Consider the following 26369-nt stretch of genomic DNA (forward strand, 5'->3'; position numbering starts at 1 on the left):
CTGCGGCTGCTGGGTGTGCGGGGCAGGGGGAGTGTGGGTGGGTGATAAGTGGGGTGCTTGGTCACGCAGCCCCCCCACGCTCGCGGCGCTGAGCACCAGCACCTCTGCAGCTGCTGGCTCCTCCGGAGAGCACGACGCTGCCCGTCTTCTCACCCTTTTGTCAGGAGCCGAGCGGCGCAGGCAGCCGCCGGCAGGACGTGGGATTAATATTAAGGGCAGAGGGACGTCACCTATTGCTGAGTCTTTCCAGCTCCACCACGGCTGCGCCGGACCCCAGCTCCCTCCCCGGGGCAGGCAGATGGTTTCATACAAACAGCTCGTGGGGGGAGAGGTCTGGAAACCTCTCCAAATTCCCCGCCGGCACAGCGTCAGCCTCCCCCTGCCCGGCTGGCAGTTGGCACTGACGGTGCTGCACACACGAGAGAACCTTTCGCTCGCAGCTGCGACGGGGCCGGGAAGAGAGGGACACGGTCCCCGCGCTGGGCAGCTGCAGCTGACGGCAGGGATGCCCGGGGGAAGCAGGTGCCCCCTTCCCAACAGCCGGGCGGGAACGCTTGGCACCCAGGGCCGACGGTGCCTTCGCAGGGGTGCGACCCGCTGGCTGGGTGCCCGCTGAACAACATCTGACGCCCTGACAAAGGAGCCGTGCGTCGCTGTGCATCCCCGGCGGCACCGGCCGAGGGGGCTCAGCTCTGGTGCACCCCACGAGGCTCCTTCACCCACTAAGAAGAGCTAACAGGAGGGACATAAACCATCGCCCACGCGGTAAATCAGCTTCGCCGTCCTAAAAAACCCTTCGTACATTGCTCAAATTGGTGGCTCTTACAGGATTTCTTCTTCGGGGCTTTCCCCCCCCGAGCCGCACGCATCAGCCCCCTTCACAGCAGCATGGCCGGCGCTCGAGGTCCGCGGGTTTTGGCATTCCCAGCTCAGCCTCTTCCCAGTGTGCTCTGGCGATGGAGCCAGCCGGCTCACCAGCACCCCGAATCTGCTCCCGGAGAAGGAGAGGTGCCAGGCACCAAGCTGTCCCCTGCTGCTGCGTGGTCCTCACCCTGCGCTCCCGCTTTCTGAAGACTCTTCCAGTCTGTCTGCAGCAGGACAAGGACATGCAGACCCTCCCGATTCCCACCAGCTCCACCACAGCTTACCTTGTGGGTCTGCAGCATTCCCATCAGCAGCTGTGGAGACCGCTGTGCCAGAGTCATCCCACCCTGTAAAAGCAGGCTTTTCGGGTAGCGCGGCCACCAGACCCAGATTAGGTGGCATTAGAGAACAGTAGCTGATCAACGTGCCGCTCCTTTCCTGGAAATTTTAAGGTCCTTGGGTTTTGCAGTGCAAAAGGAGTCCTTTGACATTCAGTCGAATGTATCTAACCTAGCCTACAGAGCAAACACACTAAGGTCTTTAAATGCACCCAGAATGGCTCATAACTTTCTACACCCCAGTCCACCCTGCCACAGGTTTCCAAAAGCCCTGTAAGTGCAACACTGGGTGCATTTTTCAGAGTTGAATAAAGGCAAGGGGTCTGAGGCACTTCTGGTGAACAGCTACCAAGCAGAGACACGCCACTGCCTTTCTGCAGGGAGGAGGTCGCTGTGGAAACATCTCATTGCCATCCTTTCAGCATCAGCCTCCTCCAGCACCGAGCTGTGCGTGGAGAAGGGGGATGGCACAGACCTCCCTCCCGAGGGAGCAGAGGCAGAAAGATAAGGGGGAGGCTAAAGCAGGATCCTAACTTCTGGTTAGAGGCACCCCCAAGCCTTGGGTGTTACTTAATTCATCACTATTTCTCTTCCAGAAGAATGAATGGGGGTCAGAGGACGGGCTCACACACTGATTGCCTGGGCAATTCTACTCCTGATGCTCCCCAGCTCGGTGCAGACCACAAAAGCATCTTCTTTACAAGTAAATGCGCAGCCTATGAATACATTTTGTTGAATTATGTGTCTCCCGCACCGCACTCCGATTTCCCTGGGAACAACCTGTGCACAATCCCGCTGCTTCAAGGAGGAGGGCATGCCCTCTCTTTCCCTCTCATCATCACCCCGTGCCTCTGGTCTCCCCACTTTGCTCTTTTCCAGGTGCCATGAATAGCACACAAAGCCCATTTTTTATATTATTTTTTTGGCACAAAGCTCCCTGCAGCCACTGCACAGCAATCTCAACGTGCTGGGCTGAGCAACCCACAATTTTCCCTAACTTGTGCCCTTGAAATCAGATGGCAAGTCAAAGTTTTCTCTGACAAGCAAAGGAATCAGAACTGACATGATTGGAAAATACAAGCTCAATTCCTCTTGGCAGGATATTAATTTAGAAATCTCTGGTGTCGTCGCCCCAATTCACAATGAATTTGGATCCAAGCTTTCCTAATGCCAGACAGCACAGAGATTTGACAGAGAAGGTAATTGGAGGAAATGGCTTTGTAATCTAGCTATTGTGCTGGCAAGATCCAGCTCTCCTAAAGAACAAGGTTCGCTTCCTGGCATGGCTGATTCATCATCCTTTATTTCTCCCCAGTGCCTCTTGACGTTCTTCTGCCTAGCAGGGATTGCACAGACCCTTTAAAGCAGCATCAGAGGTCTGCTGGGCATTGAGGCTTTCTCCCAGCACGACGAGCGACAGCGATGGGCTGATGGGCGCTGCAGGGTCAACGACTGCAAGCGCCCAAAGGGCAGGGTGAAGGGCTCAAGCAGGTCGCATGGTCTGCACAGCCCTTGGAGCAGGTGGAGCCAAGCTCCACGCCGGTGGTGGGACCACGGGGAAGTTCAGGCGGGAGCAATGCCACCCAGAGAGCCCCAGGGCCTCCGTCCACTCCGCATAAATAACCGGGAGGGTGGGGAAACATGAATTGAGCAGAGTTTGAACCAAAGCCTGTAATCTCATCCTTAGTGACATCCCAAAGTGGCACATACCCCAGAAAAAAGAGGGTGCCCTCTGTGGGGTTACCTGACAGATACAGGTCATAGTCATTGCATCATCCATTCTAATCCTTCTTCTGAAAAAGATACACAGGCTGCACTAGGGGGGGAAAAATAAGCACTGAAGGACAAAAGAGTCAGCCCTGGTATCACCTGTAAAGAGGGAAAAGAAAAGGGGGAAACAGGATGAAAAGGTTCCAAAATGCTATCCGTGCTGAGCTGAGCAGCACTTGCCCAGAAACATTCATGTATGCAGGGCCCTAATCCTCATATTCAGTATTTTTCCACTACTCTAATAATAAAAACCATTTTATTGACCTTTGTGTTCATGCTGTTCCACTAATCACTTTGATTTTCCACCCGCCATTATCTGGATGGATGGTGAGCTGCTCTGGGTGGATGTCAGATCCACGCCCCAGCTGCACCTCCGAGATCTGATCATTTGGCATCGGGGGCAGCATGAAACGCTATACCTGTTAGCTCTGCAGATCCCACCAATGGCCCAAAGTCCCCTTTGGGACCCCCCTTAAAACGTGCTCTTGCTCTTCAGAAGACTCGTCTGTAGTTAAATAAACAACCTGGAGGATGGAGCATAGCAGCAGCTTAACGTACCCTGCTATATATGAAAATATCTTTTAGCTCCACGACCCAATTCCCTGATGAAGCTATCACCAGCACATCCAGTGCAAATGAAGCCAGTGATTTTGTGGAGGAGGAGGAGGAGGGGAAGAGGTCAATTATTTTTCTTCACCTACTAGCAAAAAAATATTAGGATAGTAAACAGCTAGCAATCACACAGGAATGCCTGGGAGAGCTCTTACCTACTGGCATGCAGATCTCTCATCTGGAATTCATTTATTCATGCTCACTATTGATGCTATTAAACTACAGAGGTGGTTGGGGAAGGAAGTATTCAAGAGAGATCTGAAATTATTGAAAAGGCTGGTCTCCACTGGCAATGCCACCTCTGGAAATAATATAACTAAACCAGCAGACTAGCATTTCAGAAGAATAAATGCCATTTTCAGCAGCATCAGCACCACCTAAAAATCCATCGTCATCCAAGAGATGTGCGTCCCGTCACCCTGAAAAGGCAGGATAGTTCCGCCTCCTGTCAGCAAATTCATCAATGTTATCAGGAATAGAAGGCACCTGTATTATACTGCAAGTCACAAAGGTCCAAATTCATCCTTGGGATAAACCAAGATGCAACTAGCGATGCAGTGTGTGGTTCTGCAGCTGGTAGTTGCCCATCACACTTGGCATTACCACTGAACAGCTCGTGTAGGATGAATCCCGAGGGTCTCTAAGCCTCCTGGAGGAAAGACTGCACTGAAGAATGGCATATTTGCCCCGAGGGTTTTATTCTGCATCCCATTTTGCTGCTGATTCCCTCGGAAAGCTTTTCTAGTACAGAGGATCACCTGCATCTTGTTTAATTACATTCAATAACTTAAAGCTGCCGGACAAAACCCGCTGTAGCTATAATCATTTTGAGCTCTGAAGAAATCCCATAGCCTGCTGGAAAATGTAGATCTAATTTGTGTATTCCCCTTTAGTGTCGTCTTGTATCTCTTGCACCGATGCATACCTAGGTATGTACTGAGGTTTGCTTAGCTTACCCTGAACATGGCTCCTCCAGAGTCTGGGAAGCAGAAGATAATATTCCGCCTGCCTCTATTTTTGGGGGTGTTAAGTGGAAGCTCCAGCAGGAAAGACGATGCCCCCCGAGACCCCTGCACTGCTCTCCACCACAAGCTTCTACAGCCAGCTCCAAGGCTAGGCTTACGCTCGACACTGCTCTAGGAAGGGACCACACATACTCAGGTTGAAGGGAAAAAAAAAAAAAAAAAAAACTCACACAAAGATCATGGAAGTCTCAGGGCAAGTAAATTACTGTTAATTGTGAGATATTTGATTGCAAGAAGCACCAGATGGCCAGCCATCTGTTTTTTATTATAAAATTAAACAAGATTAACCCAAACAGGATTTCCTCAGCATTCTTCTCTGACTGGCTCACAAATACATCTTTAACACCTACGCTACAGATACAGCACAATCAGAAGCTCTTCCTGCCTTTCCCTAATATTCTTGGGCTAAATACTCTGCTGAGTAATGCCCTTGCACGTAAAGATTTCCAGGGGATGGATTAATTAAGAGATGAGAGAACTGGGAAAGGGCAGCTCAAGCAGAAGTGAAGTAATCCCAGCAGAACACCTTCTTTTTACTCTGCTACAACACCAAACTCCAGTTTGAAGGGCACAAGCGTACGGGCAGGAGAGGATGTTGCTAAGGGCAACGGGTTGCCAGAGGCAACCACAGCTGGGGTACCAACCTCCTCTGCCAGCAGCAGCACCCGGTGCTGTGATGGAAAGGGATAGAACAGCAAAAAACTGGGGAGAGTGGCCCAAGCCCCCGTCCTCGGTCCATCCCCTCTCAAAGGTAGCAAGACCCTTCGACCTCCCCTCATCTTCCTCCCGGGCTTGGTCCTCTCCACCACCATCCCCACAGGAGGAGTGGCAAAACCTCTCTTCCCCATGCCTGCTTCGATGCACCCACCCAGCGAGGCACACTGCGGGCAGCTCAGTGCCCAAACTCGTCCCGCCAGAGCAGCGTGAGTGACAGAGAGGTGCCAGCGTCCTCCTGGCCGGCAAGGCTGTGTGTACATCCCAATTTAAAGCGCGTGGCTCGGGTGCTACGTTCACAGCATCGTGTCCCTGCTTAAAAAAAAAAAAATGTCTCTGGCTGCAGCACCTCTACAAGCTCAGGCATTTTCTTTCTACATTCAGGAATCTCCCCCTTGCCCCGGCCTTCTCTGCATCACCAAAACACCAACCCTGCCTTTGTCCCAGGAAGGGCAGCACTGCAAAAGCTCATTTTTGCTTCGGATCATCAGCGACAATAATGTCTTTTTTGCAGGCTTTGGCCACTCTTTGTGTCAAGACACACAAACACAGAGATCAAGCCCTGCAAAAAACCAGCTGAGGGAAATTTTGCCAGGTGAGTCAGGCTTGCAGGACCTGCTAAATCCATCGAGTTCGCAGCCCTCAGCTACCAAACCGGCTCTGGGAGTGAGCTGCCTCTCGTGCTCTCCCTGGAAGCTGGGCTGCCGCCAAGAAGTCCTTTCCAAGCCCACCCGGTTACCCCACACACACGTAGGTTGGGACGGGATCAGATCGCATCCTGCAGCTGAAGCCGGCCGAGCCCCTGTCCCTCCGCAAGCTTTTCTCATGCAGATTGCGCCCGTCTTTGTTTGCTCGAAGCAAATCGGTTGTGAATTGAACATAAAGGGTGTTCCAGGGGAGATGTCCCCCCTTGCCTCATTCCCCAACGTAAATCCCCGGGACACAGTGCATCCAGAAACTATCGATATCACCCCGCTCACACCCTCCTATCTTATCACGTACAGGCAGGCAACCTGCTGGGAGAATTTAATTGCCCGTTAGCTGACAGACAACGGGCCAGGGCTGTAGCTCATGTAAACATGGTGATTTTTTTGTTGTTGTTGTTTTTTGTTTGTTTGTTTGTTTTGTTTAGCTTTTAACATCTTCACTTTCAGGGCTACCCTGGAGAGAAAAATGCCACGGTCATCTTTTTGGAGTAGCAGCCAGCCTGCTCAGTGCACCCCAGGCTGTTTGCCCCCATCGCTGCTACCAGAGGCTGGGAAACGCAGCGAGTGATTTCAACTTGCACCCATTTGCAGGGGCTTGCACCTATTTGGCCCCTTGAGGGACACATCCCACGGCCGCTGCCCCTTTGACATCTTCTCCGAATGCAATAGGAAAGAAATACAGCTGGCTTTTGCTTGGAAATATACTCTGGCTCCCACTTCGTTCATCTCCCACCTCTCATTTGACTGATCCGTGGTTATTTTGCATGCAAATACACACGGATGCCGCAGGATCACTGGAGCCTGGAGTGAAGTTTCTAATAAACAACTCCCCTTCTACAATACCGAGGAAAATTAACCCAAAAGGCAGATGCTGACGGAGCTGATCTTCCCACCTGCAAACACTGGATGGCCTGGCTCAGCAGCCATCAGCAAAGGGGGCACACACAGAGGAACCACCCTCTCCTTTCCAAACTGCACATCCCAGGCTGGAGGTGGCCCAGCAGTCCAAGCTGCCCATCATCTACTACACTTGGATGCTCCTTCCCCAGCAGCCACACCAGTTCTTCACTGGGGATGCTCCTTGCCAAAAATACAGGCTGCCTCCTGGACCACTGCAGGTCCTGCTGCCTGAACAAAGCCACCTCCATCCTTCTAGTGGGCAACTTTACATCCCCAGTGGTTTTCGGGTGTTGGAATGCCCCAGGCACAGCCCAGTGTGACTAGATTATTCAGATCTTTATGTGTTCTGAAAAACATGTAACTTCTTCCAGGCTGTGATATGGTTTGTCTTAAAAAAAAACCAAAACAAAACAAAACAAACAAACAAACAAACAAAAAAAACAACAACAACAACACAAAAAAAAAAAACACAGAAAACCCCCCAACAAATGGTCTCAAACACAATAAAACCATGAACTGCAAACTGTTCATGCTTCCAGGCAGTTCACTGCTGCTTTTCATCGTACTGGAAGCCACCAAATGGAGATCAAGTTCCCCTCAACGACAGGGCATCCATATCTCTCAGGCTTGCACAAGCATAAGGACAGTTCTGCCTTGCATTCCTGGGTGCAGCGGGAGACATTGGTAGGGTAAAACATGGTCCATGTAGAGGCATGTTCAGGGAATTAACTGAAAAGCTCTAATACGTCTTCTTTTCCCCTTGCCTTTCCCACAAGAGAGAGCCAGGCTTGCTTTAACATGGACCAAATTATTTGGTTTTCCACAGTCTTATTCTCAGAAGTGACTGTTTCACTCTGAGCTGGTATTTCTCCAGAAGAACTCAGTCCAAGGCAGGCACCTCAGCTGGAAAACTCCAATTCCAACAGGCAAAGGTATGTGCAACTGAGGAGGGCATCCTATCATAAGCAGTAGCAGGGAATCACTATATAAGCACATACTTACAAAGCATAGCTTAACAAGCCACTTTTTAAATGAAGGGAACAGATGCTCTGACAAAAGCCCTGTGCAAAATATTTCCTTTGCCAAAAGAGTAAAAGGAAACCCACTTTAGCTGAAAAATCAGCTTTTAAAGGCAATCCCTGGTAAATGAGGTATAAAACTGAATTCAGAACATTTCCACTACTTTCTTGTCTTTCCAGCAGAGCATTCGCCAGCCTGGGCTTTCACCGACAATCACTCCTCCACAGCCAGCTGGGGAGATGCCCCTGGAGGTAGAAGTACACCAAAAAAAAAAAAAAAAAAAAAAAAAAGCAGTTTAAAAAAGAATTGCAAGCTTTTTAAACATGATTTATCCATGCTGGGTGCTTCTTTAACCAGATGCTTCCTAATGTCTGGCACTAAAGAAAAACCTATAATTTTACCCTATGATATATTACTAACCTGTATTAGACTTGCACAGAAACAACTGGCTGCTCTTGCAGCCGGAGGGCAGGTAAGAAAGTGAATCCCACTATAAAACAAAAGAGACTTCCAATAGGCACGGTATTATCTCAGAGTTTCATAACAAGCCAGTTCAGTCTGTCAAATGTGGATTGGAAGGGGTCTGCGTGCAACCCAGGCTCTCATGAGCCTCTTGGGGCATGAGCTTCCACGGATGGTTTCTACCAAGAGAAGAGACCCTCGCACCTTTGTAGGCAGACGAATAACGGGAGCGTGGATGGGAATCCCCCATCCGAGCAGGGATCCTCTACCAGGGGGCTTTCAGGCCGAGATGTGTAAGAATTGGACTCCACCAGGTCACAGGTTGCTGCCAATAACAGGAATATAATTCCTGTGGCATCTCAGTGTTTGGTAGCACAGGGACCACGGCGCACGTCTTTTATCAGCTGGCTGTACGCGACGCATAGATACAGCTGGAAAAACCAGCGCTGATACAACTGGGGAAAACCAGATATGCTTTTAGCCTGAAAAACAGCTTGTCTGTTTTTTCCCCAAATCTATCGGCTGATCTAACAAGAGATATTACTTCCTATGACCCTCGCCTCGCTTCTGGGAGCCCTGCAGGCAGCAAGACCATCAGTGCATCAGCTGGCTTGAAACACACCCCGCTCTTGTTCCCACGGCAGGACGGCTAAAAAACGGCTTTTACAAAGCATCATCGCTTGTGCGTGTTCATGAAGGGGCCCAGAGGCCTGACCCTCGGCTGGGAGGGACCTGCAAGAGTAAGGGGAAAGATGAGCGGAGAACTTGGTGCTCGCTGCCAGCCCTGCTGTTAGGATTTCAGGTGCTGGCTGGTGCGGAGCCGTGCCTGCGGCATCACAGATAGGACAGAGTCCTGCTCCCGGCTGCTAGGCAGAGATAAGGCCCCCGGGACTGATGGAAACACAGGGCACAAATCAGCCCCAGGTTTGGAGGAAGAGGTGAAGAAGACCACTCGAGGCAGAGGAAGAGCACACTCAAGCCAAACCAGCAGAACACCTCAGATGAGTTTTATCTAGCCTGACGAATACAGCGCTGGTTATCAAGCCGATACTGCTGCTAAAAATGGTGCAAAACCCTACCACTTCAGCACAGGCTCCTTGGCTCTCCCAAACCCACACTCTCATCTTCACCCTCTGCAAATAAACAAGAGCAACCAGAGAGGCTGTGCGCTACGAAAAAGCTCGAACACCACCTCAGCTGACTCAAAATCAGAACTGAACATGCTTCTGGTTGGGTTAAAAAGGCAGCTTCACATACATCATACAGAAGTAAAGGGAAAAAAAAAATCCTCCTTGCCTGTGAACCACAGGTCCTGGAAACAGTCAACAGCTTTGCTCTTCCCCCCATTAGCTGTATCCAGCCTTCTCCTACGAGGCATGCGATGATGGGTTACCTCAGAGTCTTGTTTTGAACGGTCTCCCTTGCTGTCTTCCTCTAATGCATAACTTCTGCTGTCAGTGGAAGGAGGGAAGGTGATTAAATCAGCTAACAACAACTCCCTGCAGGAAGGTACTACTTGTGTAACTCAAATCTGACCACTTGCAGTTCAGTCAAAGTTCCCTTTTCCAATACCATGCAAGTAGAAACAGTTTTAGCTCCCAAGCGACGTGGATGTAATCTGATGCCCGGTAAAGTGGAAGTGGTTGGTAACTCACCTGAGGAAAGCAGAAAGGATTTGTGAGATCCCAAATAGTATTTCTGGTGCTGTATATTGCCGTGTTCTCCACCCGCAGGACTAGCTTGATATGAGTATAAATATATGGTATAGCATGTATATATATAGTACAAATATTATAAAGAAGCCATTTTCAGTAAGTGCTAGCAGTCTTTTTTATTGATGACCACAAGATCCTTTGTATTTATGGTTGCTGCTACCCTCATACATCAGACTGAGACCTCATTATGCCAACCACACAACCAGCCTCCAGAAACCTCACTGCACCTTTGCCAGATGCCCCAAATTTCTGAACAGCTGAAGATTACCAGAGGTCACAGGGACCCCCTTGAAGGCCCCAGGTTCTGCTCTTATGAGTCAGGATTAGCTGAGCAGAGATCAGCTCCCATCTGTCAATGACATCCCACAGGCTTCAGCCAGGCCAAGATTTCCTGCCCTGGATATCAGCCATGAGCACAGGAGCAGCACCTGTAACTCGGGAGTGGGCATCCCTTGAGGGAGACAACGAGCCAGTGATGTACGGGATGTCTCATTATTCATAGGAGCCACCTCTGCATTGGAGTAACACTCAACACACGGATCAGAAGATGCATGGCCAAAGAGAAGGACCCTTCAAGCCGGGGCTGCTGTCCAGCCAACGCTAAATCATCACCAACATTTGACTCATAATCCCAAACATTTGCTTCCTTTTATATTCTGTGTGACAACAATTCATCTTTGGGGCTATTTCATCTCCCCAAAGGCATCTTCGCCTGCACAGACTTTCCTTACATGCAACATAGACAGCACAAATGGGGAACAGCTTCCCCTTCCTCCAACCACCTCCCAGGTCCAACACACATCGCAGGCAACGAGCTGCTGGTCTCATGGAGTGGAGGGGAATCAAAAAGCCTCATAAAAAGAAATTCAGGCCAAGAGGTGCCTGGGACTTTCTCACTGACATAAGAGGTTGTCATGACGAACAATGGCAAATTGCAGACAGAATGCTACATGTATAGAAGCACTTTGACCACTCATGCAAGTAAATCCCATCTAATTCCACCAAATTACCTGGACCAGACCTTCCAGCCACATAAAGGAGTACAACCCACTGATACTGACAGACACTGGCAATTTATAAAACCATAGAATGGTTTTGGTTGGAAGGGACCAAGTTCCAACCACCTAGTTTACCTAGTTCCAACCCCCTTGCCAGGGACAGGGACCCCTTCCCCCAGCCCAGGGGGCTCCCAGCCCCGTCCAACCTGGCCTTGAACCCTTCCAGGGAGGGGGCAGCCACAGCTGCTCTGGGCACCCTGGGCCAGCGCCTCACCCCCCACACTGGGGAGAATTTCTGCCTTAGATCTCATCTAAATCTGCCCTCTGTCAGTTTAAAACCATCACCCTTTGTCCTACCCCCACCCCCTGATCCAGAGTCCCTCCCCACCTCTCCTGCCCCCCCTCTAAGCCCTGGGAGGCCGCTCGAAGGTCCCCCCGGAACCTTCTCTTCTCCAGGCTGAACCCCCCCAACTCTCTCAGCCCGGCCCCCCAGGGGAGCTGCTCCAGCCCCCCCAGCATCTCCGTGGCCTCCTCTGGCCCCGCTCGAGCAGCTCCGTGTCCTTCTGCTGTTGGGGGCCCCCGAGCTGGCCCCAGCACTGCAGGGGGGTCTCCCCAGAGCGGAGCAGAGGGGGAGAATCCCCCCCCTGGCCCTGCTGCCCCCCCTGCTCTGGCTGCAGCCCAGGGCACGGGTGGGTTCTGGGCTGCGAGCGCACGGCGCTGCCTCACGGGCAGTTTCCCCCCCCCCAGCCCCCCCAGTCCCTCTCCTTGGGGCTGCTCTCCAGCCACTCCTCGAGGGCCCAGCCTGGGTTTGTGCTGGGGATTGCCCCGGCCCACGGGCAGGACCTTGCCCTTGGCCTTGTTGAACCCCAGGAGGTTTGCCCGGGCCCCCCTCTCCAGCCTGCCCAGGTCCCTCGGGATGCCATCCCTGCCCTCCAGCACGTTGACCACATCACACAGCTCGTTGTCGGGCATTTTTCTGAGGGTGCCCTTGATCCCACTGTCCATGTCACCATCAAAAATGTTGAACAGTGCCGGGCCCAACCCTGACCCCTGAGGAACACCACTTGTCATTGCTCTCCACTTGGACATAGAGCCATTGACCATAACTCTTTGAGTGCGATCATCCAGCCAATTCCTTATCCACCGAGTGGTCCGGCCATCAAATCCATGTCTCTCCAATTTAGAGACAAGGATGTTATACCTGGAGATGCTCTTAACCCTTTTACAAACTGCACTCGGGGTTGAATTCAGTCTGAAGAATGGGTTTTCAGCTTTACATGAACAAATCTACCCAAGTAAAGTGTGAGAGTTCTGCAAGCCTACAGTTTCAGAGGAGTTGCAGAGCTGAACCTGTCTCAGGGTCTGGTTTTTGTTCTTTATTAATCATTTTCAAGGGCCTTTGCACTTTTGGATTCCAGCCTGAGTGGAAGCAGCAAACGCTGGAAACCTCACAAAGCTTTCCAAGTGTGAAACCCCCGTCCCTGGAGAAGGTTTAATGCACTTCAGGCTTGCATCCAGACTTTCAGGGGCTGAGCCAACCAGTCACCCCTCTCAGTCACTCAGGAAGTTGACCTGTCAGAGAGTTTCCAACCTGAAATACAGGCTTTCATCCTGAAGCATCTTTTGCAGAAGCAGAACCAAGAGATTACCGGGTGCTGGGGCTGACAGGCAGAGCTGAGATGGTGCCCAGAGAACGATTCGTGATATAGCAAGACATTAGGGCTGCTGACGCTTTTCTCGCTAAAAATCCACTTTTCATCCTTTCCCAGGGATTTCTTAGGCCCCATCACCCTCATCCCATAATTAGATTGAACAAACAATGCCTGGCGTTTACCTCTCCAGAAAGGCACAACTCTCAGGCGAGGTTTTGAAAGCCTCAAGCGATGCCAAAATCAAACGTGGACGAGACATGCAGAGCAAAGCTGCCCCTCAGCCAAGAGAGTTGGAGCGTGCAAGGGGGAAGAGCCTCCCTCTCCCTCTCCTTGACATTTTATTCTCCAGGCTTACAATGAGGACTATTCTCTCCTGGAAGGAGGAATCCAAAACACTCCAGCTTTTTATTGATTTACTGCAAAAGGAAGGTATAGATTTTCCTCCGCCGGCCAACTTCCCATTAAAGCAGCCACCTCGGGCCCATGATGAACCGGTCGAGCTGAACCAAGAGGAAGCAGCGGCTGGTGGCTCTCAGGAGCTTGTGGAATCGGCGTTTCCAACTGACTGCCTCCCTCACTCCTTCGAACCCCTCAACCAAAAACATCGCATTCACTGGGCCAGACAGGACGGGAAATGAGAAGAAAAACTTTCTCTCCATCACCACTCTTCATAAAACAGCCACTCCCGCCTCCCACCAAAGCAACAGGGCCACCTTGAAAATTGAACCAGCCATTGGAACAAGTTGGCTAGATTAGAGAGAAGAGCTCCAGCCCACGACTACAGGGGCTCAGCATCCTCTGCACAGCGCAGGATTCCCATACCTTTCATCCGGCATTGGTCTGAGAGTGATGCCATGTGGGGGAAGAGAGCCTCGCGGAGCGACACCCTGCACTCAGGTGGTGTGGTCGCAGATATTTTACCAGTCCTTGATGAGAGGAAGCAAAAAGGATTAAAATGCCCTCCAGAGGAGGTTCGTATGCCTGTCATGGATAATCCCGAGCTAGGTCAATCCACTTTGCGATGGGGTGCCCGGCAGAAAGGAGATGCCAGCTCGCTGGTTGGGAGACCAGAAATCCGACTTGCCTTCCCTCTCACACCTTCTGCTCTCTGCAAACAGCATCCCACAGACCTAACGTGAAGCAGCCTGCAGCAGAGCCTGTTTGGGGACAGCCCAGGGGATGTCTTAGTCCCAGTCTGGAACCCCCCACCAACCCGTGCACAGCAGGCAAGTGCTGGGATCCCCCCCGCCTTCCCCTCAAAGCCCACCTTCAACATTATTGGGACGTGAGCTCGGTGGGTCAGGCACCGCCTCCGGCTGCGTCTGCACAGCCCAGCTCCATGGTTTCATTCTCTTGGGACTCCTGCAGCCCAAGCCCTAAATAATGAGGGTATTCAAGGGTCGTGTGCCCATCGCACTGAGACCCACGGCATCACCCTGATCGAGACGGAGCTGATGGGAACAGATCCTGGCGAGCTGGTGGCGATGGGAGCCGCAACCCCGAGATAATGCAGATAGACCCACCCTGATGCACGACGACCGTGACTTTGGCTTATTGTGCATCCCAATTCCCTACTGCAAAAAACATAAATGTGCCTGTAGGTGGCCCAGAAACACTGGCTTATTAAAAAGAAAAAAAAGGGGGGACAGAATGAATGCATCGTCTGTCACCCTTTTGCAGAATTGCCTCTTTTTTTTGTGTGTGTGTGTGTGTGTGTAGTTGGTGCTTGTTTTCCAAAGATTTACATTTTTGTGTGTGTGTCATTCGCTTTTCATGCATTTTGAGACCTTGGAGCTTAGAAATTCAAAACACTTGTCAGTCACGTCAATCCTTCTGGACAAAACAGAGCTGCCACTTGGATGGATTAAAAAAAAAAAAAAAAAACAAACCAACAAACAAAACGCACTCTCCTATCAAGCTGTGACTCGGTCACCCTACTCAATGCAAGCAAGACAATGTTTAGAGAAAGCAAAAAGAAAGATCTGAGTTTTCATACTCATCGGTGGAACTAAATTGATTAAGGTCATTTCCTAGGTAGGTTTGAGATCTTCTGCAACAATTTTTTGCAAAGAAAAAGAAAAGTGTCCCCCAAAACAGAGAATAGTCACTACTCCAAAAAACATTAAATCTGCTTGGGTAACTCAGAATATATGTTGGCAAGGCAACATATCTCAGCTTGAACAGTAAACCTGCTATGTCAGAGGCTCTGCAACATATGAAAGAGACTTGGGTTTCAATATAACATGCTGAATTTACTTCTTTTCAGCCTTTCATGGCAAAGTATTTGATGTCTATCCTTTCACTGTTGCAATCGATAGGGTGACCTTACTTAGAAGTTGCCTGACCTTTGCTGTTTTTGGTATTGTTCCGTTAAAATGTAATTTAACTCTTTTTCTTTAGTCTGGAAATAGTACTGTACAGACAGCAAACATGATAGGGGTTTGTTTTTTTTCCCCCCTAACCTAGAGGTGAGAGGCAAAAACATCCATCATCGGAGCTGGCTTAAAACCAGATGATGTCAAGAAGCGTACGACATACAACAGCCCAGACCCTCTGTTGAAGTGAAGCTGTTGAGTTGCATTGATTTTATACTTCACATGGAAGCCAAGCCCGCTGACATCTGCAGAGGGTCCGCTTGGTTCCCAGAACTTTCTTGTAAAGACACGTACCTGCTGGGTAAAGTAAATCACAGAATCACAGAGTGGTTTGGGTTGGAAGGGACCTTCAAGACCATCTGGTTCCAGCCCCCCCTGCCCCGGGCAGGGCCCCCTTCCCCCAGCCCAGGGGGCTCCCAGCCCCGTCCAACCTGGCCTTGAACCCTTCCAGGGAGGGGGCACCCACAGCTGCTCTGGGCACCCTGGGCCAGCGCCTCACCCCCCGCACTGGGGAGAATTTCTGCCTTAGTTCTAAGCTAAATCTGCCCTCTGTCAGTTTAAAACCATCACCCTTTGTCCTACCCACACCCCCTGATCCAGAGTCCCCCCCCACCTCTCCTGTCCCCCCTTTAAGCCCTGGGAGGCCGCTCGAAGGGCTCCCCGGCCCCTTCTCTTCTCCAGGCTGACCCCCCCCAACTCTCTCAGCCCGGCCCCCCAGGGGAGCTGCTCCAGCCCCCCCAGCATCTTCGTGGCCCTGTATAATAAGCAGAATATAATAAATAACCAGAAAGCCCTTATTCTGACGTTCTCACTCCAGTGATGAAGAGCATCCTACTCAGTATTTTAGCCATAGGATTGAGCGGTCTCCCTGGATTCACAGCATCACTGGGATGTTGGTATCTCTTTGGTCCTGTGAGGTTATAGTGCTTCCAGGATAGAAATCTTTAGCTAAGGCCTTGCACACATTCCACATAATCCCAGAAAAACAATAGATCAAGACTTAAATGAAAACAGTGATTTTTTTTTTTTTCCAGTGATTACCAAAATGGGAGGAGACTGATTTTTCTCATGACAGTGGATGTTAGAAGAGTCATGCTTTAGGGTTAGACACATGCTTTAGGGTTACAGCCGGATTATCCACCAGAGGATCTTTGTGAGCCTGGTTTGAATCATATTATAACCCTGCAATGCAAGGACTTTTGCAAAAGTAACCTCACATCATTATTATCTGTTGTGTTGCTATTATTTTGTCTTTGCGTAATGGCTGTACGTGGGTATTACATTGCATCAGTGATGCAGATGCGCACATCTGCACTCACACCCATACATTTGCACAGGATTACGGCTAAAATTCCTGATCCTACTTATAAAAAGCCCCATAAATCCTGGATAGCCCCCTTTAAATCAGCAGCATTATCCTACTGTAAAGCTGGGGTGTAAATCAGAGCAGACTCTGGCTCAGATGCTCTTCAGCCACACGCAGTAATGGAGCGGGGAGGCTAAAAGCAAACTGTGGGCTTCGTTACACATCAGCTCCCCCCAAAACCCATCCCCACTGCATCACGCCCCGCTCAGCACCGCATCCCACCAGAGGGGCTGAGCCCCACTTCTCAAAGTACCAGCCCAACTCTTCTCATCAAGCAGCTCTCTGAAACAGATTAAGAGCCAGCTTTGGCAGCGCCGCCGCCACCACGTGCTTAAATATTGCTCACAGCTGAGTTATTTCTTGCTTCTTTGGAATTCTAAATGGCTTTTATGCTCATTGAACTCATGAAAGGCTGGTATCTAAAGTCAGCAGCACTGAAACGATGAATTAGCCAAAGGAGAAACAGGCCAGTTAGGCGTTTCTTACGATCCACTATCTAAATGGTTGCCAGAGGAGCTGATTTAAAGTCACTGTGCTACACCTGAATGTCGTTTATGGTTCATAAAAGGAATTCTGTGTTTAAGTAACAATAAAGCAGGACTGCACTTTCTACGCAAAAATAAAAAAAAAAAAAAAAAAAAGAAAAAGATAAATTCCTCTCTTACAGAACAGATATATTTTTATCTGCTCAGAGAGTGCCTCCGAGGCACGTGCAGTATGACAGCACTGGGATCTTTTCAGCCATAAAGCCCAAGAGTTATGCTGGAGGACTTGCTCCAGCATGGATTACATTTGATTTTTATTAATTTTTCTTACCGAAGCCTTAACATAGCGCATTTGAGCTCCTCGCAAAGGCAAAACCTGAACCCCCACGTACACCTGTAGCTGCGGGGGGGACCAGGGAGATCCCTGGGCGCGGGCAGCCAGCCCACCAGCCCTGCCCCAAAGCCGCAGCGGGATGAAGCGGGGACCCTGCGCAACACCTCCAGCTCCAGGGTCAGGACACTTGGCCAAACAAGGCGACGGCAGCCATCACATCAGCCACTGGAAGTCACAGTCACATCTACCTGGAGACAGATTTTCACTCATCTGTTAGCCGCTCATAAATTCCCTCATATCAGACTCCAAGGGGTTCAAACCCAGTTTTTTGGCCCCAGTGCCATATATATGTGTATTTTCTCCTATTATATCTTTGACAAAGTTTGATTTTTGAGAACTTTCTGCACGAAAACAAGTCCTAAGGAGAAATACGCAACGACAGACAAACCCTACCCTTCTGTCCCTCCGCACTGTTCTGCCCTCCACCGATTTCCCATCATCTGCTCACTACGACCCCTCTCACAGACTCACGGCCACCTCGAGCCCACCCACTTCCACACAAGTAGCGTTGATCCCCAGAGGGGACCTCGTGGGCCCTTCCCAAACCCCAGTGCTGCTGGCGAGGGGGATGCTGCCTCCTTCCTGTGCTTCTGGGGGCCCAGGAGACAAGATGGGTGCTCAGCCCCAGGTCTTCTCCTTGGAGGGGCTGGAAAGGACCTGTGTGTGCAACACTACAGCTGTTGCCAGCGAGGGTCGCGGTCCCAAACTTCACCTGCTCTCTCAGTCTGACCCTGCTTTTGGAAAAGGCATCGTCCCACCACCACTCGGCTCCCCACGGGAGAGGTCTGGAGGCTTTTATTGGTCTGGGCTACACAGCGGGTCTGCGGGACCTCCCCAACACTCAGCACCGCCCGGGATATCTCCAGGTCTGAGCGTGCGAGTACCAAACTGCAGAGAGAAAAGATCTGTGAGGTTCTGCCAACTCAAACCTCCAAACCAGCCACAGCATCGCGTGAAAACAAGACAGAGCCTGGGCTGCAATAGTTAATGCTGCTATAAACTGAGCAACCCCCTGCAGAAGCACAGGAATGGGACACCAGAGCCGTACCCAGCACCGCTGGTAGAGGACACACAGCTAAAGGGGGACGGGAAGCAACGCCCAGCTAAACCAGGAACCTTCATTTCTCAGTATTAACACACCACCTCTGCTCTGAACTATCAGCATGAGGGAGCAGTTTCCTTGCAGTTCAGCAGAACCTTAAGAAAGGCTTATGGGAAGCTCAAAAAATACCCATCTCCTACACGAAGCATCAGCCCAAAAGGCTATACTTGTGCAGCGACGCTGTGAAAGTCGTGCTGGCAGCCCTTCTCTGCAACCAGCTCCTCCATTTGGTGATGGACCAGTGCTTTTTCAGAAACACCAAGTACAAGGAGGGGATGGAATGCTTTGCAGTGCTGGCAAACATCTGTTTTTATAGGATCACCTTTGAGGAGGCAGTAACATGTAGAAAGAAACAAAACAGTCATCACAAAATTGTTTGGCTGTTGGGATCTCAGAGGGTGAGGGCATGCTTTGATTTAATAGGAATTTAAGCGTAGGCTTTGCAGAAGAGCAGTTAGCACCGTGCCAGAGTTGCAAAACATGCAAACTAGCAACAGCATCAGCAGTGGCTGCAAGACATCATTGATTTAACATTAGTTACCTTGTCCTGAGACGAAGATGACCACGATTCAGGTGCTTCACTGGCTTAAAGATCTCTACTTCGTACTTCCCGCAGCGGCTGAATCTTGCCCCACACTTAATACTGCGTTACAAATTAAATGCAAACCAAGAAAGAGAAGAAGAGTGAAAAAAAAAACGGATTTAATGCTGTCAGGACTGCTAACCCCCGAAATTCCATCACAAGCAAAAACCACAGAGGACTGAACCTGGATTAGTCAAAATATCCGCTCCATCTGCGTACTTCCCGATTTTTCTTCCACATGTTTACTTCTAAGCCCCAAACACAGCCTTCCATCGCTCCCGGCAGCTTTCGCCTTACAAATCCATCGGCTTTACCTTCCCAAGCAGCACAGTCTCCCACAGACCCGCTCCTCCCACCCCTTCCCCTCTCGCCACGCACCACCGGTGCTGTCTCACATTCCTCCATTCAATGGTTCCTGCCCACTGTCAACAAACATCAGGAAAATACAGACTGACCTGTTTGCTCCTGCCCCAAACAAAGGAGGGAAGGGAAGGTGGCTTTGGGATTTCTCCTTTTTAACTTTTTTTTTTTTTTTTTTTCCCCCTAAGGAAGAGGAGGAGGATGGCAAGTCAAACCACTGGTAGGCACAGATTTTTTTTTTTTTTTTTTTCCCCTCAGATCTTTATTTTACAAAAATAACTTACAAATAGAGACAACTCTCAGAAGATCATTCATTCTGTGCATAAGGATACAGCTTCGTGAAGTACGGGCGTAGGAGTTAACAACTCTTACAATACTGTTAATTTTAACATGATGGTAACTATATTACACTACATACATTTCATGCTCCAGACATGGGGGTATGACCACCACATAAAGCTACAGTCAATAAAGCGTGCCGGCCAGGGCGGATGCACCTAAGAGATCATTTCCATTCTGCTATTTATTGGCATCCTCTTTCCTACGACACTTGAAACCAAATGGCAATCTAACACTCAGACTACAGCACTCTGGATACACTCATCAGCAATATACTTCAAATACATGATAAAAATATATTTTACTTTCAAATACAATTGTATAAGGTACACCAAGAGCCAGAAAATAAAGTCTCGAGCTTTTAAATACAACACACTATATATATAACATATACAAGGAGACAAGAGGGAATCTACACGTGGAAGAAAAAGCTTATCCTGCAAATGCATGGTTATCTACGGTACACAATGGCTTTGTCTGCTAGAAAGTCATTTCCATTTGCATAGCGTTGTCAAGAAGTCCAGACCAGGCTAGGATAGGAGGAGATCAAAGAGAACACATCAACAAAAGGCTTAATTTTGGTACCACTTCCGTTTTGCACTCGGTTCTACTCTTAAATTACAGTTTGCTATTTCTCTTTCGTAGGCTGGAATTCATGCCCCGTTTATAACAAGCACAAGGGAAAGGGGGGGTAAAAAAACAAACAAAAAAAAAACAACCGACCAAAAAAAAAAAAAAAAACACAAAACAAACAAACCCACAAACAAAACCAAAACACGCAAAAATAAAAGGTCAGAGAGTCAAGGAGGTTTCTTTGTGGGGTTGCAGTCATTTGGTATTTTGCTCCAGAGCCGAGTACTCTGCTTCCGACACCCTGGAAGCGTCGATAAGTTTAGTGAGACCAGTTTTGGCAGAGTACTTGAAAATAAAGGCTTTCATGAGCTCGTATCTGTAGTTGCGGTTAATAAAGCTGTACAGGATGGGGTTGACGCAGCAATGGACTAGAGAGAAACACTGAGTGATGTGAAGAGTGGCGTATAAGAAGTTCTCCATCTGACAACTGAAAGGTATGAAATGAAGGCTATAGAAGATGTCCAGCAGGACAGCTACATGGTAGGGTAGCCAGCAGACAAGAAACACGACAACGTAGGAGGAAATGATCTTCCCGTTGCTCTTCCTCTCTTGGTCACTGGAGGCAGAGATGGTCTTCGCAAGGAGGAAATAAAAGAGAGCAATGATGGGAAAAGGGATAAGAAATCCCAGCACGACGGAGATGAGCTCCATGCCGATCAACCACTCTTTGAAGCTCTCCTCTGGGTAGACGGGACGGCAATAGGTTTCGTTGTTGGAAGAGACCGTCTTGAGGTAATAGGTGTCTGGGAGAGATGCGGAGAAGGCAAGAAGCCACACTAAGATGCAGATGCAGCGACGGATTATCTTCTTCTTGCGATTGCTGGAATTGGTGAAATAGGCAACCGAGAGGTAGCGGTCCACGCTCATGCAAGCCAGGAAGAAGATGCTGCTGTACAAGTTGATGGAAAATATAAGGTGAGTTATCTTGCATGTGATTTCTCCCATGTGCCACTGGTTATGCTGGGTGAGGGAGACGACCCACACCGGAAGGGTGATGACGACGCACAGATCGGCGATAGCCAAATTAAAAATGTAGAGGTGGGTTTCATAGCCGGTCATTTTGGCTTGGAGGTTGACCCACACCACAACTGAGTTGGCCACCAGCCCTATGACAAAGATGAAAATGTAGAAGAAGGACAGGGTGTACAGCAGGGCGCTTTTGTTGAGCGTGCCAGGGCATGTTGTCGCATCAACTGTGATGCAGTCACCGTTGTTGCACGTCCAGTTGATCTCCGTCAAGTTGGCTGTTTCCAGGAAATCGAGGATGGAAGTCAAATCAAGTGCACTCATGTTCGCTCAGTTTGGAGTTCGGGTGACCTACAGGTAAATTAGGATCAAAAGAAACAACCTAAGTTAACAGAGATATTTCTGCTGCCGCCTTCGTACCACAAAGCACATGGAGGATGCTCTGTTTTAGTAACTTCCTACTCTTGTAAGGCACTTTCCATTAAAGAAATCCATGGAGTAAAACAATCAAAACAGATGTATAGCAAAAGTCATCTGGTCAACAAAAAACGAACAGCACCAGCTTGTTGTGCGATGTTTTTTGGGGTTTTTTTGGTGTTTTTTTGGGTTTTTTTTTTTTTGGGGGGGGGGGAGCGTTTTTTGTTTTGTTTTGTTTTTTTCTTGTAGCTCACTTCTGACATCATCAGGCTGGCTATCGTCCCCGGGTATGAAATCCGCAAAGTACACCATGGCCAAATAAATGTCAGGCGACTAAATCTTGTCTTCTCCAACATAAATGATGACACTATCGCTTTCAGCAGGGGAATCTTTAAGCCATTTTATCCGCACTCCCTCAAGCATAGTAGAATTGATCTGGCTGATACACAGTACTGTAAAACATTTACCACAAGCTCTGGTCAGCATCCTGTCAAGCCCAGCTCCAGCTGCATTAAGCAGAAATGGGGAACTAAGGGGCTTTGTACCCTCGTCCAATTTTAAATTTAAATCCTGCTCCATCCTCCCTCCTTCCCTTGAATTCTATTTTACAAAGCATCCCCTGTGTTTAATGATTATCACGTAGCTTTGAGAAAAGGAAAAAAAAAAAAAAAAAAACAGTCAGAGCTTGACTGCTGAGTAGGCCTGCTGGAATTAAGTTTTCTTTTTAGGAGAGACCTTTGATTTACAAAACACTCCTCCATCACAGCTGGTTCCACAACAACTGCTTCCTCCCCACCCTATTGCTTTTCTACATGTACTTTTTTTGCCTCTTCAGCCCCTTCTCCCATTGGCAGGCAGTGGACAAAGCAAGGGGCTCTTCATTAACTTCCTCACCAGCAGAAGGAAGGGCTCCAGCAGACCCACAGGGCTTACACAAAATCCGAAGCCAGGATGCTAATTACCCTTGTGCTTTTGGAGCGACATAAAAATGCTGCCTTCCCCGCTGGGACCCTCCCACCCGAGAGGGCCAACAGTACCACCCACAGCAGCCTTGGCCCGTGATTGCCACGCTTCAGCCAGACAAGTCTTGGAGCCCTGTATCTGCAGGCTCCAGCTTGGGGGAAGCCAAAATAAAGAGGGAAAGGTGGGTTTCCAAGGGACGGACCCCATCTCGTTCCCCTGGCTGGAGCCGGAGCATCGGGTCAGCCAGCCCACCCGCAGTCCCCGCCGTGGGTACTTCCAGCATCCCGAATGGTGGCCACCTTGTTTCTTTCCCCATGCCCCCAGCAGCGAGGGGTACCCCCTGATGCCACCCCAGCCCGGGGGACAACGCCAGCATGAGCGAGCGGTTGGAGAGAGCAACGAGGGGAAACCAATCCCGCAGCCACCTGTATCTGTGAACGTCCTCGACCCCACCGCAGGACCTCCTGGTGGGGTTTAGGGGAGCATGGAAGGGACAGCGAGCAGGGAAGAGCTCAGGCACGCCCCCGGCTCCCCGAAAAGGGCTGTTGGTTGACACAGCATCTCTCGCTCCTCCATCTGCATAATCGGCTCTTCCCAAACCTCCCACCCTCCCCGCCCGCCAGGGATACAGGCTGCGGAAGAGAAGGGAGATAAGGGGGGGAGATTACCAGGGAGGACTCCAGGCACTATTGTCCCAGTGGAGGGGAAGCTGGTGGCACTAACAATGAGGGGGGGCCCTGCACACATCCAGGGGGGAGGTCAAATCTCTCCACAAACACAACCCAATTTGGCCCCACGAGGCGATCTAGCCTATCGCTTCAAACCGACGCAGCCTTCCAGGCTTTCATCCTGCGGCCTGCTGCAAGACAGAGGTGAGATTCCAAACCAAATTAAGCGTGGATTTTGCTAAAACGCCGCCTAAAGAGGGAGTTGAGACAGTGGCAGCTTTCTGTCCTGGGATAGATGATCTCCCATCTCCAGCTCAGGGAAGCAGAGGGTGATTTAACCCACGTTGACACCGGGCAGAAGGGCTGACCCTGCTCCCTGCAGAGCCGCGGGGATGTATCCTGTACCCTGCAGGGATGCGCAGCTCCCCAGGGCCACTCACTTCAGCCCGGGGCTGCAAGTGTAAGAGGGACGGGTCTCCTGCTAGACCTCACCTTGGGTCCCACCACCACTGCTGCGTCCCCAGCACAAACGCTTTTCAAGGCCTCTCAGGTGCAGGGAGAAGCACAACATCCCCGAGTCCCTGTAGCTCGAAACCCCACAGCAACTAAAGCAATCTCCCTAAAAGCCACCAGGCTCCCAGCCTCGTGGCACAGGCCACCATCTCCTGCTGGTATTTGTGGACAGCGAGGTGAGCAAAGCTGGAGGAACACCCTGCTACCCTTGTAACACCCAACAGAAGGAGCACGGGAGGGCCTGAGCATCTTCTGGGAAGGCATGTGGTCCAAGAAGGGGAGCAGGGTCATTCCACATCTCAAGACCCCAATTCAAACCAACCTCCAGGACCCACCACCCAGCCTCCAGCACATCCCGTAACGGAGAAGGAACTCAGCCCTGGCTGTGGGATGTCAGATGGCTGGTTCTGACAGAGGAACAACGAGGGCAAGCAGGGAGGCGGCAACAGGGCAGCAAGAAGCCCTTGAAGCTGGGGCTCCCAGCAGCGCTGGGGACAGGAGCTAGGAGAGGGCACCACCACCTCAGCTGCTCGCTCAGAACCACCCCGGGGGCATTTTACCGAAAACAAACGGGGCTCAGCCCGAATCTCAGCCTGCACTCCAAGAGCAGGTCTGCTGCATGCACGTGCATCCATCTGCCCGGGGCCGCCCGCACGCCTGTGCGCTTTCGCATCCCCAGCACGGTAATAAAAATCTGAAACCGATACGGCCTCCCAGGCTCAAAATCCTGCTGGGGAGGATGGCTATATTCAGAGATTACACCTTTAGGAGGCCAGGCTCTCTATAGTCTGGGATTAGCTGCTGTAACCCGAACTCTGATTCCCACCCAGATTAGCTGGGAGGTGTGGGGGGGGAAACCCACTAGACAAACTCAATAAAAGCCACTCTGTGCTCCTCAAAAAAAAAAAAAAAAATACCTTTAGCGCTCTCTGCAGACAGCACAATATCCTAAAAACTTGTGAAGGCAGCTGGAATGGTGTTTTGCGTCCGCTGTGCTGCAAAGCTCTCCCAGGCCATCACCCCTTCACCCGGCAGGCACGTGCGCTGCGGCCAGTCCCCTGCTCGCTCGCAGCAGTCACGGCATGAAGGAAAGGAGAGGCACCCAAAATCCTGCTGCAGGCACCCGGAGATGTCACCTGGTGCCGATGGAGCCTGCAGGATTGCACTCTCCCCCATCCCACCTAGGACCCGCTGCGGGCTGGGGAGAAGCGAACAGGCACAAGCGTCCCTGCCTAGGAGGGCAACCTAGCACTGTGGGGCTGTATTTAAACCCTCGACACTTTGGGGTACTTCTCAGCACCCCCTTTCCCACCCAGAGCATCCCGCAGTGCACTCAGACCTGCTGGCAAACTGGGCTTTGCCCTCCCGAGTGGGGAAGGAAAGGAGCCGTGTCAGGAAAAGCCAGGACGGGTGGTGATGTTGTCACCCACGCACCTTCACCCTTCTCATGTCAAAGCACCAGCCCGGTCCTCCAGCACCCTCCCTCGGGATCCCTCCCAGGCCGTTTGGCCCCTGCAGGACACTCATGCCTTCAAGGGGCTTTGCAAGTCTGAGCCCCGCACGTTTAAACACTCTTCTGCAGTTCTGAGATGAAAAAGAAATAAATAAGGGGGGGGGGGGGGGGGGGAAGGGGACAGGGGAGGGGGCAACAGGCGTCCCCCGCGGCTCTGGAGGCAGGCGGGGGGAAGGAGCACCCAGGGGCGAGCAGCACCCAGTGCCGGGCCAGTGGCCCGAAGCAGGTGGACTCCAAAAATCTCGGAGTTTCCCAGCCTCCCGCCACGGCGAGGTGAGCCAGCCCCGCTAACCCGGCCACGGGTGGGGTGCGAGAAGAGGAGCACACACACGCACAACCCACCCACCCCCCCCCCCCCCCAGACCCCCCTCAAACCAAACGTGCTGGCGGGGGTGGGGGAGATGCAGCCGCAGCTCCGGCCGAGGGAGCTCGGCTGCGGCGGCCACGCTGCTCCAGCCCCCCGCCGCGGTTTGGGGGCACACGGACACCCGTGGCGCGCACCCCCCCCACACCCCGCAGCTCCTCCAAACCTGGCCGGGGGTCCGCTCTCTCCCCCCGGCCCCCCCAAGCCCTTACCTCCCGCTGCCTGGGCGCCGAGCGCTGCCGGAGGGACTGAGCGCTGCCCGCCGCTGCCCCCCCCGCTTATAGCGGCGGCGGGAACCGCCTCTTCGGGGCGGCCCCGCCCCCGGCCCCGCCCCCGCCCCCGGCCCCGGGGAGGGGGAGGCGGCTGCACCCCGGGAGGGGAGCGGGGTGAAGTGTGCGAGCGGGGCGGCTGCGATTTGGGGGGCTGGGGAGGGTTAGTCAGCACGAACAGGAGAGCGGTGGGAGGGTTGGAGAGCATCGGGCAGGCGGTGGTGGGAGAGGGGGAAAGGGGACTGACATCAGGGCGGGAAGAAAAAAGAAGAGAGAAAAGAG

General features: G+C 51.2%; 1 protein-coding gene across 2 annotated transcripts; it reads right to left on the reverse strand.

Moving 5' to 3' along the window:
* Positions 1-19673: 19673 nt before the first annotated feature.
* ACKR3 (atypical chemokine receptor 3) lies at positions 19674-26103 on the reverse strand. 2 transcript variants are annotated; one of them, XM_042784313.1, is made up of 3 exons: positions 26031-26078; positions 25376-25525; positions 19674-21731 (listed from the first exon to the last, which is right to left on the reverse strand). In XM_042784313.1, the coding sequence occupies exon 3, from the start codon at positions 21702-21704 to the stop codon at positions 20610-20612; it is 1095 nt and encodes a 364-aa protein (XP_042640247.1). In that variant the 5' UTR covers positions 21705-21731; positions 25376-25525; positions 26031-26078; the 3' UTR covers positions 19674-20609. The 2 variants fall into 2 exon arrangements, with proteins under 2 accessions (XP_042640247.1, XP_042640246.1); XM_042784312.1 differs by lacking the exon at positions 25376-25525 and having other exon boundaries at positions 26031-26103.
* Between the last annotated feature and the right edge of the window lie 266 nt (positions 26104-26369).

This window comes from Tyto alba, unplaced genomic scaffold, assembly GCF_018691265.1.
Source record: "Tyto alba isolate M040663 unplaced genomic scaffold, T.alba_DEE_v4.0 Super-Scaffold_7, whole genome shotgun sequence".
Taxonomy (NCBI): Eukaryota; Metazoa; Chordata; class Aves; order Strigiformes; family Tytonidae; genus Tyto; species Tyto alba.